This window comes from Pan troglodytes, chromosome 8 (genome assembly GCF_028858775.2).
Source record: "Pan troglodytes isolate AG18354 chromosome 8, NHGRI_mPanTro3-v2.0_pri, whole genome shotgun sequence".
Taxonomy (NCBI): Eukaryota; Metazoa; Chordata; class Mammalia; order Primates; family Hominidae; genus Pan; species Pan troglodytes.
This window is the reverse complement of record NC_072406.2, coordinates 26535319-26554683: the sequence shown is the minus strand read 5'-3', so window position 1 is coordinate 26554683 and position 19365 is coordinate 26535319. Positions and strand designations below refer to the sequence as shown.

At 46.0% G+C, this 19365-nt stretch overlaps 1 protein-coding gene across 15 annotated transcripts in view; it reads left to right on the top strand.

Moving 5' to 3' along the window:
* Positions 1-19365, top strand: part of FRMD4A (FERM domain containing 4A) — a 688079-nt gene that overhangs the window by 649989 nt on the left and 18725 nt on the right. For all 15 annotated transcript variants that reach the window (XM_063781409.1, XM_054660740.2, XM_054660742.2 and 12 more), the window contains 3 exons: positions 8872-9005; positions 13378-13500; positions 17599-17827. In XM_063781409.1, coding sequence (XP_063637479.1) covers positions 8872-9005; positions 13378-13500; positions 17599-17827 — 486 coding nt within the window. The remainder of the gene's footprint in view (positions 1-8871; positions 9006-13377; positions 13501-17598; positions 17828-19365) is intronic.

The window sequence follows — 19365 nt, the reverse complement described above, 5'->3', positions numbered from 1 at the left end:
AACCCCATCTCTACTAAAAATAGAAAAATTAGTCGGGCTTGGTGGTGCACTATAATCCCAGCTACTCGGGAGGCTGAGGCAGGAGAATCACTTGAACCCAGGAGGCAGAGGTTGCAGTGAACTGAGATCACACCACTGCACTCCAGCCTGGGCGACAGAGTGAGACTCCGTCTCAAAAAAAAAAAAAAAACTGTATGTGACCAGCTACAATTCAGGTTAATTACCCAGTTAGCTCCCGGCTGTGGGTTCCACCTTCCACCTTCTACGGCAACTACTACCTGTCTCATTCTTTTTTTGTCGGTTTAGAGACAGGGTCTCACTCTGTTACCCAGGCTGGAGCGCAGTGGTGTGAGCATAGCTCAGTGTACTCTCAAACTCCCGGATTCAAGGGATCTTCCTGCCTCAGCCTTTTGGGCAGCTGGGACTAAGGCGTTCGCCACCACACCCAACTAATTTTTTTATTTTTTATTTTTTTTTACAGATAGGGTCTCGCTGTGTTGCCCAGGATAGTCTCAAACTCCTGGCGTTAAGCAATCCTCCTGCCAGGGCCTCCCAAAGTGCTGGCATTAGAGGTGAAAGCCACCATGCCCGGCCTATTCTTGTGGCCTGCTCTCTTCTGCCTCTCGGCGGGCAGGTCTGAGCGCTGGACGCATGTCTGCTGTTCGTGTCTCTCCCGCACCACCGTGTACATGGAAGGGGCTCCAGAGGCTTCTATTAGTCGGGCGTTGTGGCGCGCTGTAATCCCAGCTACTTGGGAGGCTGAGGCAGGAGAATCACTTGAACCCAGGAGGCGGAGGTTGCAGTGAGCTGAGATCACGCCACTGCACTCCAGCCTGGGTGATCCAAAGAGCCCCTGCCCTGCTTCCTTCTCTTAGGTTTTGATGCTTGCACTGTCATGCAAAGAGCCCCCGCTTGGGAGTCGATGTGACTGCCTTCTACACAGGTTTACCAGGGCAGCCCAGCTGAGATCAAGACAGAAAGCTCCTACCCGTGTTGAGTTTTTATGCAAGAGGCAGAAGACAGAATAGCAGAGTTAGACTCCCAGTTCAGCCTCCCTATGACTCTGTGACCTTTTCTATGAAAATGGGAGGCCAGGCGCAGTGGCTCACGCCTGTAATCCCAGCACTTTGGGAGGCCGAGGCAGGTGGATCACAGGGTCAGGAGTTCAAGACCAACCTGACCAACATACTATATCTCTACTAACCCCATCTCTACTAAAAATATAAAAATTAGCCGGGCGTGGTGGCGTGTGCCTGTGGTCCCAGCTATTCAGGAGGCTGAGGCAGGAGAATCACTTGAACCCGGGAGGTGGAGGTTGCAGTGAGCCAAGATCAGGCCACTGCACTCCAGCTTTGGTGACAGAGCGAGACTCTGTCTCAAAAAAAAAAAAAAAAAAAAAAAAAGGAAGAAAATGGGAATGATGTCTCTGTGAGGATTCAATGAAGTGCAGCAGGTAGGAAGCTCCTGTTTAGGAGTTCTCTAAAAATTCATTTCCTTACCCTTCTCCTCCTGAGCTTCCTGAATTGATGTGGCCACGGTGGGTGGTACATCTGCAAGCATTCTACGTTTCCTTGCTTGTCCACGAAATGGACTTTCTCATCTACATTTTGGAGCTCTCTGAATTGGGGTGCAGACTCCTAATAAAGGCTAGGAATAGTGGCGGGGGAGGGTTTCAGACGGGGTCTTGCTTTGTTGCCCAGGCTGGAGTGCAGTGGCACAATCACAGCTCACAGTAGCCTCAACACCCTCTGCTGAAGGAATTCTCCCATCTCAGCCTCCAGCGTAGCTGAGACCACAGGCATGCACTACCACGCCTTACTAATTTTTTTTTTTTAATTTTTGTAGAGACAAGGTCTGGCTATGTTGCCCAAGATGGTCTCAAACTCTTGGCCTCAAGCAGTCCTCCCATTTCAGCCTCCCAAAAGTGCTGGGATTATAGGTGTGAGACACCACCCCAGCCTCACTTTTTAATAGAAAGAGTAACTGGTATTCATGTAACACTTAATATATTCTCACCTCTCTTCCAAGCATCTTCTAAGCGTTCTCTTTTAATTCTCCCAACTTCTGAAGAAGTCCTGTTTTCATTCCCATTTTATAGGGGAGGAAACAGACTTCGAGAGGTTACACAACCTTCCCGAGTCCCCACAGCTGGTAAACGGCAGTGCTGAAACACACACCCAGCCCTGTTAACTCAAAACCACTGGTGTGAGCTTTGGCTTTCGAGGAAGCTACATAACAGTTTGTGTCTTCTAAAGAATATTCAGAATACTCTTATAAATCTGAGTGTTGCCTGAAACTTTACAAAAAAATATATATATATACATATATATACATATACATATATATATATATATATATGTGCATTTTGTGTATCTTTCACAAACCGTATTGAGATCACCTCTGTTTTCCCCTTGACTCCTACACCAACTCATTATGTTTGGACATCCCTTTCCAGGTAGCACTTAGCTACTGTTTTCTCAATCAATAACCTTTGAAATCTCGCCCTTCTACCTAGAATAAAGAGGTTCCATCCATCTTCTACTTCATTAATCCCAGAGAGCTCAGATTAAACTCTGTTTAGCTTTTGAGTTTACAAATATTTGCTTCGGTCTGTTGATAAGATGAAGCAGTAAATCCTTTAGGCACTGGTTCATGATGAGACACACCCTTCCAGCCCGAGAGAGGCTGTAGCAGTAACTGAAATGAGAGCAGCACTGGCAGAAGGCTAGAAGTTAGGAAGGTAGAGAAAAAGGGGAGGGAAGATTGTGCTGTGTATAAGATGCCTGTTGTAAAAATTGCAAAAATGACTGCTAGCGGCACGAGGGAACTATCCGAGTAAGTTGTTTATTGAGTAATAGTGAATTCAGTTTGAAGAATCTTAGAGATGGGTCAATTGGTCATTTTATAGACGGAACCATGAGATTAGTAACTCAAGGCCTTACACCATTTAATGGCAGATATGTGATGAAAATCCAGTGTCTTCTCCACCAGTCACCACCCTCTCTCCATGATAGCAGATGTAGATCATTTAATTTTTTTTTTAATAGAGAAGGGGTCTCACTATGGCCAGTCTGGTCTTGAACTCCTAGCCTCAAGCAGTCCTCCCACCTCAGCCTCCCAGAGTGCTGGTATTACAGGTATGAGCCACTGCGCCCAGCCTATATCCTTTTTTTTAACTTTTTTTTAAATTTTTTTTTTTTAATGGAGTCTCACTCTGTCACCCCGGCTGGAGTGCAGTGGCGCCATCTCAGCTCACCGCGACCTCCGCCTCCGAGGTTCAAGAGATTCTCCTGTCTCAGCCCCCCAAGTAGCTGGGATTACAGGCGCATGCCATAACGCCCAGCTGATTTTTGTATTTTTAGTAGAGACAGGGTTTCACCATGTTGGCCAGGCTGCTCTCAAACTCTGACCTCATGATCCGCCCACCTCGGCCTCCCTAAGTGCTGGGATTATAGGCATGAGCCACGACACCCAGCCCTTTTTTTTAATTTCCAAGGGGCTAAACACAACCTCAAAGAGGTTTGCACTTGCAAAAGCATATATGTGTTCAAATAACTGAAAATGGATAAATCAGCATAAGCCTAGGTGCTGATTTGAAATTAGAATTTTTGGTTTGGTTTTGTTTTTGTAGAGACAGAGTCTCACCATGTTGCCCAGGCTGGTCTCATACTCCTGGCTTCAAGGGATGCTCCCTCCTTGGCCTCCCAAAGTGCTAGGATTACAGTGTGAGCCACTGTGACCAGCTTCTAGTTTTTGACAGTCCCATTTCCCTGAGCCCTAAGGCTCTGCCCTGCCTCAATTTCTTCCTGGAGTCATTCTGTCACTTGAGGGCATCAAGGCAGGCAGTGAGAGTGAACCTCCACCTCCTGATTTCTCCCTGTCTTGTAGCTTCTTTCCTTCTTCCCTTTTAAAACCAACCTGCTGGGTCAGTGGATGCCTAGTGGGCATTTGTGGAGGACGTGGGAAAGCAGATCAATATCAGAGGGCATTTTGGGCTCCCTCTCCTGACGCCCTTTGAGCTGCTTCTGTGGAATGTTGCTGGTGTGTCCGTGTCACTGGGCACTCGGCCACCTCTTGCCTTGGTGGCCATGTTTGCTTAGTTGCAGGTAGCAGCCCGCAGGCTCAGATCAGACAAGCCCTGAGGTAGAGCAGCGGTGAAAGCTCCGAGCCCTTGCCCCAGAACAGTGGATTTCCTAAAGACAAAAAAGGCAATGGGAACCTCTTTTCGTTACAATACGGCAACCTGAATACATGCAGCAGGTTCACGGGGAGCTGCTCTGTTTTGAGGAACGTGGAGTGGAATAGGATAAGAATAGCCACAGAACCTCCTTGACCCCACCTCCAACCATAGCTGCCCCAAAGACCTAGCTGCTAACCCAGGGACTCAGGAAACATCGTTTGTGAACACTGTGTGTGTGTGTGTGTGTGTGTGTGTGTGTGTGTGTGTGTGTATATATATATATATTTTTTTTTTTTTTTTTTTTGAGACAGAGTCTCACTCTGTCACCCAGGCTGTGGTGCAGTGGACCAATCTCGGCTCATTGCAACCTCCGCCTCCCGGGTTCAAGCAATTCCCTGCCTCAGCCACCCAACTGGCTGGGATTACAGGTGCCCACCTCCATGCCCAGCTAATTTTTTTTTCCGTATTTTTAGTAGAGACGGGGTTTCACCATCTTGATCAAGCTGGTCTTGACCTCCTGACCTCGTGACCCACCTGCCTCAGCCTCCCAAAGTGCTGGGATTACAAGCGTGAGCCACCGCGCCCAGCCATAACACTATGTATTTTTTAAAAGTGGATCTCATAGAAGTATAAAGTAGAACAGAAGTTTCTAGAGGCTGGGAAGGGTAGAGAGAGTAGGTGATGGGGGAGATTTGTTGTAGGACAGAAATTACAGTGAGGTAGGAGGAATGTGTTCGAGTGTCCTATAGCACTGTAGGATGTTAATAGTTAACAGTAGGGTATTGTATAGCTTCAAATAGCTAGAGGGAGGATATTGAGTATTTCCAACCCAAAGAAATGATCAATGTTTGGATAATGGATATGCTAATTATCCTGATCTGATTACCATACATTATATGTACCAAAACATCAATGTGCACCCCATATTATGTGCCAATTAAAAAAAAAATTTTAAAGAAAACACTGCCTGGTTCTGTATTGTTCCTTTCTAAAGGTGAGCTTTGGACCTCAAGTGTTACACTGAATTGGGTACGAAGCTCTTTGACCGATACTTCATTGAGCAACAGTGAAGAGGCAGTTGCAATGATTTCTCTTTCTAATTCTACTAGGATGTGTGTGCGTGTGCGTGCGCACACATGCTCATGTTCAACCTGCCCTAGTTTGAGGGTTGACCTATTCCAGGCCCAGTGCAAAGTGCTGGAGATGTGTTTTCTCATTCAGCCTTTATGAATTAAGGAGGGCAGGTAACTTACCCAAGGCCACACATTCAGTGAGTGGTTCTGACTTTATCAAACTCAGATCTGTTTTACCCTCTATCCACCATCCAGTTACCGCCACATTGGAAATCTGCATGTCCAAGGCAGGCTGGCTCAGTGATTTTGCGGGGATTTGACTTGGTACCCAGACACCATCTTCGCCCTGAAGTAACTCCCAGGCTAATGGCATGAAACGGAGCCAACCAGCATTAGTGGTGCCAACCAGCATTAGCGGATACGGAGAGGGGCTCTTGAGCCATCTAGTCTGCCAAGACTCTCTTGCCTGTTTTCTGTGGGCTTGGTATCTAGGCTAATTATTGTAAATGATAATAATTTGGGTAGCATTAATGAGCCTTGGAACTCAGGGCCAAATCTTAACTAATCCCATAACTAGCAACATGATCATCCAAAAACTGTGTGCTTTACCTCCCTTGAGTTTCATTTGTAATTTGTGCCATTCCTGAACACAGTTAATTCTTAGATTGGACTTAATAAATCATTATTTCCTATTGAGAGGTTAGGCAGGGGTGAAAGGGAAAACAATGAATTTTTCACTTGAGCTAGAAATCCTTTAATCTTCTTGGACCCAAGTTTCTCTAGGCCTGTTTTTTAAATCTAAAGTCTGACTTCCTTCCAGTATTGTTTTACATTCTTATTAATTCTTTCAATGATGAAACGGAGTACTTCAGTAAATGTTCCTGAGTCTTCAGATGTGATTGGTGACTGTTACTAAGAGAACCAGATTAAGAGTCACAATGATTTAGCCATGTAACCTTGGAGGGACATAAACTGGAGATAATTTAGGATTGGTAAGCACAGGGTGATTGGCTTATGGAGAGAGCAAACCTGAACCATTTCAAAAAGGGGAACCTGCAATAATGTTCAGCGATGTGCTGTGTGAATATGACACTATATGGATTTAGTACATGAGAACCATGAGATCACGGATGAAGCTTTCTTGTGTCCAGTTGCATTTGGAGACCTGCAACTGAAGTATGTCAAAATCCAGGAAACAGCTACGAACATAATTCAAAGCTTGGAAGGTAGGTTCCACGATGGAACAACTTACAGGTATTAGATTTTTGTTACGAAGAGGAGATAATTATAGCATCCAAGTATATGACTGTGAACATTTATTTGGTTGTTCATTCAAGCTAATATTTGTTAGCTGCTTTGGAGGCATAATGATAGTATGTTTCTGCGGTGACAGATATATTCTCTATTTCAAGCTCAAATTGAGGCAAGGGAAAGAACAAAACCCACGTTAGAGTTAAAATGTTCTTAGACATTGAGAGTTCTTGGTGATTAGGGTTGTAAGAGCCTGTATGTATGGTAATTGATGGAATGCAGGGATTTCTGCTCAGAGACGTTAAATAGAAGAATGGTATATTTATGGGGACAATTTAAGTGAAGCAGAGCTGTTTGATGCCACGGGACAGAAGTTCTTTCTAGCTTTATGATGCTGCATTGCCTTTTCTACCATTGGAAGAAACAGAACTGTGGATTCTGGGAATTCTGACTGGATTATTCTCTCATCTGTTTACTAAAATTGTCCAAAAAATCCATTGTTTCCTATGGAAATAGAATTTTTTCATCTTCCTACCAAAAGTCCTGCCAAGGTTTTACTGGGATTGCATTGATTGATGGAGAATGGACATCTTTACAACATCAAGCTTCTAATCCTTGACCACAGTGTATCTCTCTCTCTATTTAGGTCTTTAGGACAGTTTTCGTGGTAGAGATCTTGCTCATCTTTAATTAGATTAATCTCCCTAGGTATTTGAAGTTCTTTGATGCAGTTGTCAATGGCATGGTGTGAGCCCCTTGAATGCACACCCACTAACACCTGTCCGTTTCTAACACTTCTGCTCACGATGGGCTTGCAAAGAAAAGTTATAATCGGCTGGGCGTGGTGGCTCATGCCTGTAATCCCAGCACTTTGGGAGGCTGAGGCGGGTGGATCACCTGAGGTCAGGAGTTCAAGACCAGCCTGGCCAACATGGTGAAACCCCGTCTCAACTAAAAATACAAAAAAAAAAAAAAAAAATAGCTGGGCATGGTGGCGGGTGCCTGTAATCCCAGCTACCTTGGGAGGCTGAGGCAGGAGAATCTCTTGAACCTAGGAGGCAGAGGTTGCAGTGAGCCGAGATGGTGCCATTGCACTCCAGCCTGGGCAACAAGGGTGAAACTGTCTGAAAAAAAAAAGAAAGAAAAGAAAAGAAAAGTTATAATCAGCTTTTCCCTTTGTAGAGAGTCAGTGTTCCTTTTCTAACCCATCAAGGTAGAAAAAGTACAATTGCTTCACTCTAGGAAAGTTATTTCAGAATCCAAACACTGGCAGCCCAGAAATTACTCCTTTGGTCTAACCTAAATTCCTCCAGATGGCATTTCAGCTTATTTTCCTTTTGTTTGGTTTGAAGTTTGCCTTCCACAGGGTTTCCTATCTAGCACTCTGCTATTTGAATCATCATGTTTTACCCAGGAAAAGTATGTTAAAATATGTATAACTTTTATTAGGGAATTTGCTCATGATACAAAACATGAAGTTAAAAAATACAATAGCATTCTAATTTTATTTTTTAAATATATGTACTTAGAAAAAAGGCCAAAAGAAAATGCATAGCAATGGTTATTTCTGGGTGATTAGTTAATGGACTATTTCTTATACCTGTCTACATTTTCAGGGTTTTTATCATAAACACACATTATCTTTGCACTAAGCAAAAATAATAAGTATTTTTAAGTGAACAAAATAACATTTTAAATACGTTTTAGGGCTGGGCACGGTGGCTTACACCTGGAATCCCAGCACTTTGGGAGGCCAAGGCAGGCAGATCATTTGAGGTCAGGAGTTCGAGACCAGCCTGGCCAACACGGCGAAACCCCATCTCTACTAAAAATACAAAATTAGCCGGGTGTGGTGGTGGATGCCTGTAACCCCAGCTACTCGGGAGGCTGAGGCATGAGAATCACTTGAACCTGGGAGGCCTCCGAAGGTTGCAGTGAGCCGAGATCATGCCACTGTACTCCAGGCTGGGCGACAGAGTGAGACTGTCTCAAACAAAGATAAATAACTCAATACGTATTAAAATTGCTGACATGAGCTTTTCTTTCCCCCTTTCTTGTGTAAAGTCTATTAGAATTTGCTAGTAAAATTTAAAAAGGTATGTGACATTTCTTAAGATAATTGAGAAAGATAAACTTCTTTTTCAGGAGGGTCCATCTTCCTGCCATTTCTTCTGACTGGCTATAAATTCCATGCAGTGCTGGAATGTGCTTCTCACAGTTAGAGTGCTGAGCACCTGTTTCATTTCACACTCCCTTGATTCCTGGGGTAAATCCCATCTCCACAGCGTGGGCTCCAGTTAAATTCATTAGTGGTCCAGATGTGTGTCCCCTGTCAGCTGGCCAAGTAACCCCACTGTTTATCGACAGGTTCTCAGGAATCAGATAGCTCGCAGTCGGCCAAGAAGGACATGCTGGCTGCCTTGAAGTCCAGGCAGGAAGCTCTGGAGGAAACCCTGCGTCAGAGGCTGGAGGAACTGAAGAAGCTGTGTCTCCGAGAAGCTGTAAGCCTTTCCTAGCTCATCCCATTGAAATTGGTGTTGTCTGTGATGTCACTGATCTTTCTGATGTCATTTGATCTTTTTGATGTCATTTGACTGATGTCATTTGATCGTTTTGACAGAAGGCAAGGGTAGTGATAAAAAGAGGGCCTATATGGGCGGCGAGCGCTCTCCTGAAACACAAATGTTGGAAACATCCAAACCTCTCTAATGTGCTTTGTCAGAGAAAGAGCAGAACCGCATTAGTGCAAATCTTAGGAAAGTAGTTGACCTGGCTAGGGAATGCACTATGTGATACTGTTAATATTAGCGAATTTTTTTAAAAGAATATGCTTAAAGGGTTGGAAAAAATAGGGGTTTTGGCGTGTGCCTTTAATTATTTGGAAAGCCGTGTTTTTTTTCAATAAAAGAAAAAGTCCCTAAACCCATCAAAGAATTGGTTGATGAAGCACTGTGATGACCAGTTAAAGTTGGTGCTGGCAAAATCCCAAAGAGGACCCCATGGGAGTCCAAGCGACAAGTCCTAATGATGATCCCTCATCCCTCATACTTGCATAAAGCATCTCCTCATGTGATAGTGCCTCATTGATCATAATGGCTGGCCACCATCCTCCCAAGATTTTGTGCCTGAGTTTATTGTTGTGGTGGCTTTTGTTCTTTCTTAAGGGTATTTCAGACTTGTCTTTGGACATCCTATTGAGAAACACTGGTGGTCAACAAGGAAACCACGATCTCACTTGATATATAATCACCTTTAGACCCTGTGATCTGGTGTTTAACTTTTTCATTTTAAAAAATGAAATCTTAGCCTAATGACATTTTTAAATTTTATGCAGGCTGGGCACAGTTGCTCGTGCCTGTAATACTAGCACTTTGGGAGGCTGAGGCAGGAGGATCACTGGAGACCAGGAGTTGGAGACTAGCCTGAGCAACATAGTGAGACTCTGTCTCTAAAAAAAATAGCCAGAGGTGGTGGTGTGTGTCTGTAGTCCCAGCTACTCAGGAGAGTGAGGCAGGAGGATCACTTGAGCCTGAAAGTTTGAGACTGCAGTGAGCAGTGATCACCCCATTGCACTCCAGCTTGGGTGACAGAGCAAGACCCTGTCTCAAAAAAAAAAAAAAAAGCAATGCTTTCTCGACCCTATGTATGTGCTAGTCTCACAGAGGTTGCTGCAAGCTGCTGTCTTTATTTATTTAAATATCCATTTCCACCTTTGTCTGTTTATTTCATGACTATTTGTTAGAAGTGTTTGAAGGCTTCATGTTTTAATGCAATACACATGACTCTGTGTGTGTGCACACGCATGCACATGTGTGCATTGTGCACATGGGCACAATGGGGTGGGAGCTCTCCAGGACGGGAGCAACTGTGCACCACCTAACCTTACAAAGAGCTTTGCCGGTAAACAGTTGAGAATGGGAAGTCAAAAGAGGTTCCCAAAGTAAGTCAAAGAGACGTATACCCCTCCCCCAAATACTAAGGCCTTGCAGCGGGAAGAATGAAACAAGGGGCCGTGGAGTGAGATCACATTACATTTCAACTTGGCTTAATTATGGTCTGGATTGATTTAAACCGGAGCCAGCTCAAAGCAGAACCACATTAGCACAAATCCATTGCAAATCTTAGGAAAGCAATTGGCCTGGCTGGGGAATGCGCTATGTGATACTGTTAATATTAGCAACATTTTTATAAAGAATACGCTTGAAGGATTGGAAAAAAATAGGAGTTTGGGTGTCTGCCTTTAATAATTTGGAAAGCCTTGTTTTGTTTTTAATAAAAAGTCCCTAAACCCGGCAGGGAATCCACGTTTCAAAAATGTAAGGAACATGTCAGGGCAAGATGAGCATGCGTTATAAAAAAATCTCACCATCGCTCTTAAAAACAAAAACAAAAGGAAAACAAAGCTGCCACTTCTTATAATGTTAACACCAGAAAATGTAACTTGAGTGGAAGAAATAACCCAACAAGAAATCAGTTGCAGGTAGATTTCTCCTGTGATCATTCCCTATAGTCAGTCCCACCATAGCCTCTTGACGCATGTGTAGTCAAGGGCTGGGGGGAGGTCTTGCTAAATCTGTGCTGTTCCTGTATCTCTCCCCTCAGCGCAGAGTATCAAGACGCGCTGCTTGACCCCTGGGGAGGGGGGCAACTAGAATGAGGGAGGGGGAGAGCATTTGGCAGGATATAGGGAGGCACCAAGCCGAGGCCCCACTGCAGAGTGTTAAATTACATCTTCAGCATGCAGCTCCAGTTACACATGAAATCAGATTAAATATCTGGAGAATCAAGACTTCGACTCAAATACCTTCAAGTGGATGGTGAAAAAAATCAGTAGCCTCATTTTTTAAACTACATTTTAAAACCACCAACAGTTTAGAGTTACAGATCCATGGCAATTTTAACAACTTTTCCCTCCTTTTTGGAATTTTCTAAGTAAAAAAAAAAATCAAGTCCTGACAATATAAAACCCTCAATAGTTGTGTTACTTATAGATAGACTTTTAGGGAAGCAGATTTTTAAAAAGTTGCGGAATAAACACTTAACTACTTTGGAGACATTTGAACCACATTTTTTTTTTAAAGAAAAAACCAGGGAAGAAAATTGCAGAGTCTGATACTCAGATAGTTGGCCATTGTGCTCTGAAATGCTTACATTGAGGAATATAAAGTCCACGGGGTCATTTCCCGGCAATCTGAACACAGCGAGGGAGAAGCAGGCGAGTGACGGAGTATGTGTTTATGCTCATGTCACGTGCACATGTACACATGTACACATGTACACATGTACACATGTACACACATGCACACACCATGCCTGCACATGCATACATGCGTACACATGTGCACACAGCAGTTGGAGAAGAAGGGCCAGCATCACTCTCTCATGATTTGGATTTTCCCGCCTGCTGGGCACTCAGCCCTGGGCTCCCCTGCGCAAAAGCTTTTTGTGTGGATGATGGATATTCCTGAGAAAAGCCTTCTGAACTTCCCTGTCAGAGCAGCTCCTTGAGTCTTTGTGCAGCATCTGCGCTGATTTGGGCTAGAAAAGCCAGAGCTGGGCTTGGCCTGGAAGTGCCCACTTTGCCATTAGAGACAGATGCACAGTTGGTCCCCCAGCCTTTTCTGGTCTCTGGAAGTGACTTCTTGAATTTGATGCCTGGCCTCCGCAGGGCGGGGCAGCCACTGACTCTGATTTGATCATTGTTCAGCCCTGATACAACTCACTCACAGAGAGCCTGATTCTAATCTTGAATCGCCCCCAGATCCTTAGCCTTTAACCAGGATCACTGTCACCATGGAAGTCTGTCAACTAAATTCACTGTCCTTGTACCCACAACAAGTAGATTTCCAGGGCCCAAAATACACAAAACAGGTGTTTTTTTAGTAGCCTTGTCAATAACATGAATTATATGTTCAGTTTCTACTAAACTTTTTTTTTCCTTAATAAACAGAGTCTCGATCTGTCACCTAGGCTGGAGTGCAGTGGCATGATCTTGGCTCACTGCAACCTCCGCCTCCCGGGTTCAAGCGATTCTCCTGCCTCAGCTTCCCAAGTAGCTGGGATTGCAGGTGCTTACCACCACGCCCAGCTAATTTTTGTATTTTTAGTAGAGACAGGGTTTCACCATGTTGGCCAGGCTGGTCTCGGACTCCTGATCTCAAGAGATCCGCCTGCCTCAGCCTCCCAAAGTGCTGGGATTACAGACATGAGCCACCATGCCCAGCCATTCTACTAAAACTTTTAAATTAAACAGTTTAATGTCTTTTAAGCACAGCCTATTCCTGTAGCATCTGGCCAGAGTAGGTTACTACCCTTTCTCGGTTTCTAAATTATTTATCTATGCACTTTTCTGGGATTTGCCATATAGATACCACTCCTCTTGTGAAAATTCATTTGAAGGAAACTTTAAACTTAGATATTTGAGCAGGAATATTTGATGCAGTGTCAAGAGCACGGGATTTGGAGTTAGAGAGACCTGAGAACTCACGTTGACACTGCTCCTCACCGGCTGGGTGACCTTGCCTGGCACAGAGGAGGCAGGCAGGAAATATCTGTTCAATTAACAAATGAATGAAATTCAAGTTTTATAATGAAAGCCAAATGGCAATTATGTTTACCTCACAGAAATTTACTTTGGAAAAAACTTTGGAAGTGCAACTATTCTACATAAGAGACATTGTTAGAGGAATGAAATTTCATTTCTTGAACTCTTAGGCAGAGTGCTTAATGTGAACATTTCTAGCATAAGCGTTGACCTGTATCGAAGTGCATGCGTGCATTTGTGTGCATGTATGTGCGTGTGTGTGTGTTCTAGGAAGCAGACACACCCCACTCTGATTTGTGCTCACTCCGAATGCCATTTCACATATGCAGGAGCTCACGGGCAAGCTGCCAGTAGAATATCCCCTGGATCCAGGGGAGGAACCACCCATCGTTCGGAGAAGAATAGGAACAGCCTTCAAACTGGATGAACAGAAAATCCTGCCCAAAGGAGAGGTGCGTCCTTCCTTTCTGTTGTTGGATTCTCTCGTGTTATCCTTGTTTTTCCCATTGGTCAGGCCTTCCAGGTTTTCTGTACCAATTTCTTCTTTTCTGCCTAATGCCAGTATTTTCGCTCATACCTTTTCTTGAGTGAGCTGGCCGGTCAGTATGTGGTTCCCCTCGGTAGGAGTAGTTTGCTTGCATTTGCAGGCATTTGGGTGTCTGTCAAAGTTGCTTGTCTGACACTGTGGGCCTAGCGCAAGCAGCCACGTTGAGCTTGGGGAGAACATTCCAGTAGCATTCACGTGTATTTGGCTTTGTAATGGCCTCTCAGCCCTCAGTGACTCAGAGCCAAGCTTGATGTGTGATCTATGGAAGAAAAGCTGCCGAGAGAAGGAAAACTTAGGCCATGGCATCAGGTGCAAGGGTACATTGGCTGGGGAGAGACCAGTAGGGTCCACCGCCCCGTGGTCATAGCCTCACCTGGCTACTCACATCCCTCCAAGAATGTGTGCAGGATGCTTGGGCGGCCCTGGCCTTGTTTGTCTGTGTTTGGAGAAGCTACGTCCATCCTTTGGACTGAACATGGGTGAAGATGGGGCTGGAGACTTCAGATTTGGGGAGAAAACAAACAAACAAACAAACGAAACAGACTTGACTCTCTGGCTGGTTAATGAGAATCCAGCCTCAGGCCAAGAGAAAGTAAAGGCCAGGTATACCCTCAGGCCCAGGGCTCCTGCCCAGGAAATGCTTTCCCAAATTTCTTCTGAAGGAAGTTACTAATTAACAAGCTCTTGAACAGAGGCCTTAAAAGGTCAGGACTTAGAGCCAGGGGAAAAAGGAATGCTGTACAGTTTTAGTCTTTTAAGAAAGTGATTGGGAGAAACGGACACCTGGGGTAGGTAGGATTAGGGTGAGGGTGAATTCAGAGGGGGACCCATGTGCTTGTGGCCCATCTGTGTTAGAGGAATCTCCTGAGATCTGCAGTGGCAGGTCCTGGGACACTGGCAGACACACCAATGTGCTTCAATTAAAACTAAAGCTCATGTGGCCGGGCGTGGTGGCCCACGCCTTTCGCTGCAAAATCCCAGCACTTTGGGAGGCCAGAGTGCACAGATCATTGAGGTCAGGAGTTCGAGACCAGCCTGGCCAGCATGGTGAAGCCCCATCTCTACCAAAAAGATACAAACATTAGCCAGGCATGGTGATGTGTGCCTGTAATCCCAGCTACTCAGGAGGCTGAGGCGAGAATCGCTTGAACCCGGGAGTCGGAGGTTGCGGTGAGCCGAGGTTGCGCCACTGCACTCCAGCCTGGGTGACAGACTGAGACCCTGTCTCAAAAAAAAAACAAAAAACAAAAAAACTAAAGCTCAGTTAGGCAGTTCCTGGTCTGTAAAATGGAGCTCATAGCCCTTACTTCTTGGGGTGTCCCTGGGATTGAATGAGCCAGTGTATGTAAAACACGCCACTCAGTACTTGGCACTTGTGATGCTCAGCAAACAGTTGCTTGTAGGGGAGATGCAATCTCAAAGAAGGGGTGCCACACCGTAGGCAGGAACTGCAGGGGACGGAGGGATTGAGGTCAGGTATTTCCAAATCCTGCTGGTCATCAGAGCCACCCTAGGGAGGAACTTCAACTGCCCCTGTTGCTGGGCAGATACCTGGCCCTTCAGCTTTAAAAAGGGACCCCACTTTTAGGGAGTTCCCCCAACACCCTCCTTGGTCTTCCCAGAGTCCCACCACACCTTTCACACTTCTCAGTACCGCGGGACTTTAGCTCCCTGAGAATGCCCTAGCCATGTGCTTCCTTACCTGTCCCCACACATGATCTTTCCTAAGTTCGTAAAAGGAACCAACACGGGAGCAGCTGGCATTCTGCGGGGTTCCTCTGAGAAGCATGAGATGATCACCTGGTCTCTACTGTGGCTCCTGGAAACGCACTTTGCTTCCCTATTCATATAACAGGCAGACATTTGCATGGACAGGGCATTCAGCCTTGGACTTGTCTTAGTTTAAATAGTGAGAATTTTCCTGGGCTCCCCACAAAACTCTGAATCAGTGTCTGGTGCCAGGGCCATTGTAAGAGCTCAGGAACAGCTGCCCCAGGGAGCCCAAACTCACAGAACAGTCTTTGTCCCTTGGTGACTTGCCTATTTCAAGACCACAGGCGGGAGTCCATGCTGATATTCTTCTCCCTCTGAGAGAACAGTGCAGCCAGCCTTGGCAGGATTCAGAAGGAGTTTATTATCTCCGAAATAGTTCTCTTTAACCTTCACCTTTTCCTCTCGCTTCTTGTTCCTGCTCCCTTTAGGCTTAAAGTGCGCAAAAGTCAATGAGATCAGGCAAAGAACTTCTCCTTGATGGCATCCTCCAGCTTGGTGCATTGTGCCCAGAGGCAAGGATATTTTACTGAGCCACTAAACAGGAAGATCTGTTGATTCTAGCAAACAATTGATCTCCTCCTATTTGGCTAGATCAGTTCCCATCAAATTTCAGCGTGTCCGTGAATTTCCTAGGGCAAGATGTGTGCTCTCTCTCCCTGGCCTTGAGAAGCTGCCGATGCATTTGTCCTGGGTTTACTAGCTGTGGGGTTAGGCAAATATTCTACCTCTCCTTCAGGCTCCCAAGTATGCCCACCTTGCAGGACCCTGTCAGTGAGACAGCTCACTGCTCAAAATCTCAACCGACAAGGTGCTGTTTAGAGCTAGCTCTGATCCGGAGGGGTTTTACTAGAGAAGAGAGGAAATAGAAAAATGGACAATCTGACGCTTTGCGGGGGATTCTGCATTCATCCCCAAATCCTCACGCACACATGCACGAGCTGCCTCCCCCCATCCCTCAGCAGCTGGTGTACATACATCTGCAGAGGAGAGGCTTGGTCAGCATAGAGGACAGCAGCAAACATGCTGTCTAGGTGTCATCCGCTAGGTCCACCAGGCATTTTTGACAGCCACAGCTTCATTCTTCCCGGTCCCAAAACTCTGAGGAGAATCTCATCCATCTGTACTTCTTGGCTAAAGGAAGGATAGAGGTGGGAGGGAGCTACAATAAAAAGAGGGGGGAAGGACATCAAGTGAGCTGGGGGGGTGGGGTGGGAGGGGGACTGCCTCCACCACCACCCACTGTCCATTTGTCCCCCTTGAAGGGCCCGGGTGTAGCCTAGCAGAGTATACATGAATAGGCAGATGGGGGAGGGACAGCCAGAGCTTGCAAAATGAGCTCCCATGGCCGGGCATGGTGGCTCACACCTGTAATCCCAGCACTTTGGGAGGCCAAGGCAGAAGGATAGCCTGAGGTCAGGAGTTCGAGACCAGCCTGGCCAACATGGTAAAACCCCATCTCTACTAAAAATACAAAAGTTAGCAAGGTGTGGTGGCAGGTGCCTGTAATCTTATCTACTCGGGAGGCTGAGGCAGGAGAATCATTTGAACCTGGGAAGCAGTGGTTAAAGTGAGCAGAGATTGCACCAGTGCACTCCAGCCTGGGTGACAGAGCAAGATCCATCTCAAAAAAAAAAAAAAGAGAGAAAAAAAAAGCTCCCGAAAGACACGCGGGTGAGTGGGGATACGGGAAAGACAAGATATGAGAGTCAGAGGCCTGTGAGTTAGACGCATGTGAGGGGCACACAGTGTGAGAGTCAGAGGCCCGTGCATTAGTTTCATGTGTGTGAGCTCCTTGGTAGCAAGTCCACAGAGAAGAATGGCATAAAGAAACTAAAAATCCTGCTGCATCCTACATCCAAAATGGAAAGGAAATGGCAGTCACTTGGGCTCTGAATCTCTCCAAAGGCTTTGGTTTGTCCTGATGAACCTTGCTGGACACAGTCGAAACACAGCCAAGCGATCCCTAAACCTGCAGCGTGGGAACTCTGTTCTCAGCAATGGTGACAGCGTTCACACCAACACTTGTCTCCAGAAAGTAACAGGAGCAAGGGTTACAACAGTGGGTGTGCCTGGGGACTTCAGTGGGTGAAGATTTTAGGAGTGGGGCTACTCTTAAGCATGTCTCCCATGGAACTGGACTTGCCTTCTTGGAGGGGACAGGGGAGGGAAGGATGAGGGTCTCCCTGCTCAGCATCCCCAGTAACCCAAACCGGTGCTTTCCCTCCCACAGGAAGCTGAGCTGGAACGCCTGGAACGAGAGTTTGCCATTCAGTCCCAGATTACGGAGGCCGCCCGCCGCCTAGCCAGTGACCCCAACGTCAGCAAAAAACTGAAGAAACAAAGGAAAACCTCGTATCTGAATGCACTGAAGAAACTGCAGGAGATTGAAAATGCAATCAATGAGAACCGCATCAAGTCTGGGAAGAAACCCACCCAGAGGGCTTCGCTGATCATAGACGGTCAGTGCCAACCGGGCTGCCCCCACCCCACTCCCACGCCCGGGCCCCGGGAACCAGACGCCAGGTCCCACGAGTGGTCCCTGCATGACCTGAGCAGCTGCCTAACTGTCCGCTGCCTTCATTTGTCCATCCATAAAATGAAGCGAGTAAGGCCTGATCCCACATGAGAGAAACCAAGTGGACTCAGACACAGATGAAGGGATTGTACGAATCAAACTGTTGGTATCACTATTGGTTTCCTCCCTGGGAGAACCTGCAGCCAGGAGCTAGCATTCTTCTCAGCCCTCACTGTGAACTGAGCTGAGTTGACTGGGCTAGACCAGGCTCTGACACTCTCAGGGACCTGACCACCCCTACTCAAGGCTGGAAGGACAGGTGGGGCTGGGGTACACAGCAGCAGTGATCCCTGTCTTCGAGCAGCCCCCGCCAACCCACTGACCCCTATGCTGCCAGGGGCCTCCTATCCCAAGAGCTGAGGCTTGGGGAGACTGGACCATCTGATTATCTGGAACCCTGAGCTCCAGTCAGGGGTTAGGAATTTGGGTGATGACCTTTGGTAAATTCTAGAAGGAAATCCCCCAAAATCCACCCACAAAGCATCAAGTCCCCTAAACTGTTAGAATCCTTCTTGTCTAAGTCAGTGAATTCTTGAAAATATATATCAAGCATTCTTTCCTCCAAGTGTATGTGTGTTTAAAATACCTTTGCTCTAGAAAGACAGAAAGTAGAATAGTGGTCACTATGGGGGGCTTAGGGGACAGGGGAATGAGGAGTTACTGCTTGATAGATACCGAGTTTCAGTCTGGAAACATGAAAATATTATTCAAACAGAAGATGGATGGTGGTGACGGTTACGCAACAATGGGAATGTGCTTGATGCCAATGAACTGTACACTTAAAAATAGTTAAGCTGGGGCTGGGTGCGGTGGCTCACACCTGTAATCCCAGCACTTTGGGAGGCTGAGGTGGGCGGATCACCTGAGGTCGGGAGTTCAAGACCAGCTTGACCAAAGTGTTTCTACTAAAAATACAAAAATTAGCCAGGCGTGGTGGCGCATGCCTGTAATCCTGGCTATTCAGGAGGCTGAGGCAGGAGAATCGCTTGAACCTGGGAGGCAGAGGTTGCAGTGAGCTGAGATTGCGACATTGCACTCCAGCCTGGGCAACAAGAGCAAAACTATCTCAAACAAACAAAAAAATAGTTAAGCTGGGCATGTTGGCATGCACCTATAGTCCCAGCTACTCAGGAGGCTGAGGCAGAAGGATTACTTGAGCCAGAGGTTTGAGACTGTAGTCCACTATGATTGTACCTGTGAGTAACCATGCGTGCCAGCCTGGGCAATATAGCAAGACTCATCTCTGAAAAAAAAAAAAAAAATGTTAACATGGTAAATGTGATGTTATATATATTTCACCACAATTACATAGATAGATAAATATAGATAGATACAGATTTGCAGCCTAAACTCGTGAGCATCCTAGCGTAGCAGTGATGTGCTGAAGATTCCAAGATGCCAAAGTCAGAGCTCCTGGTTGCT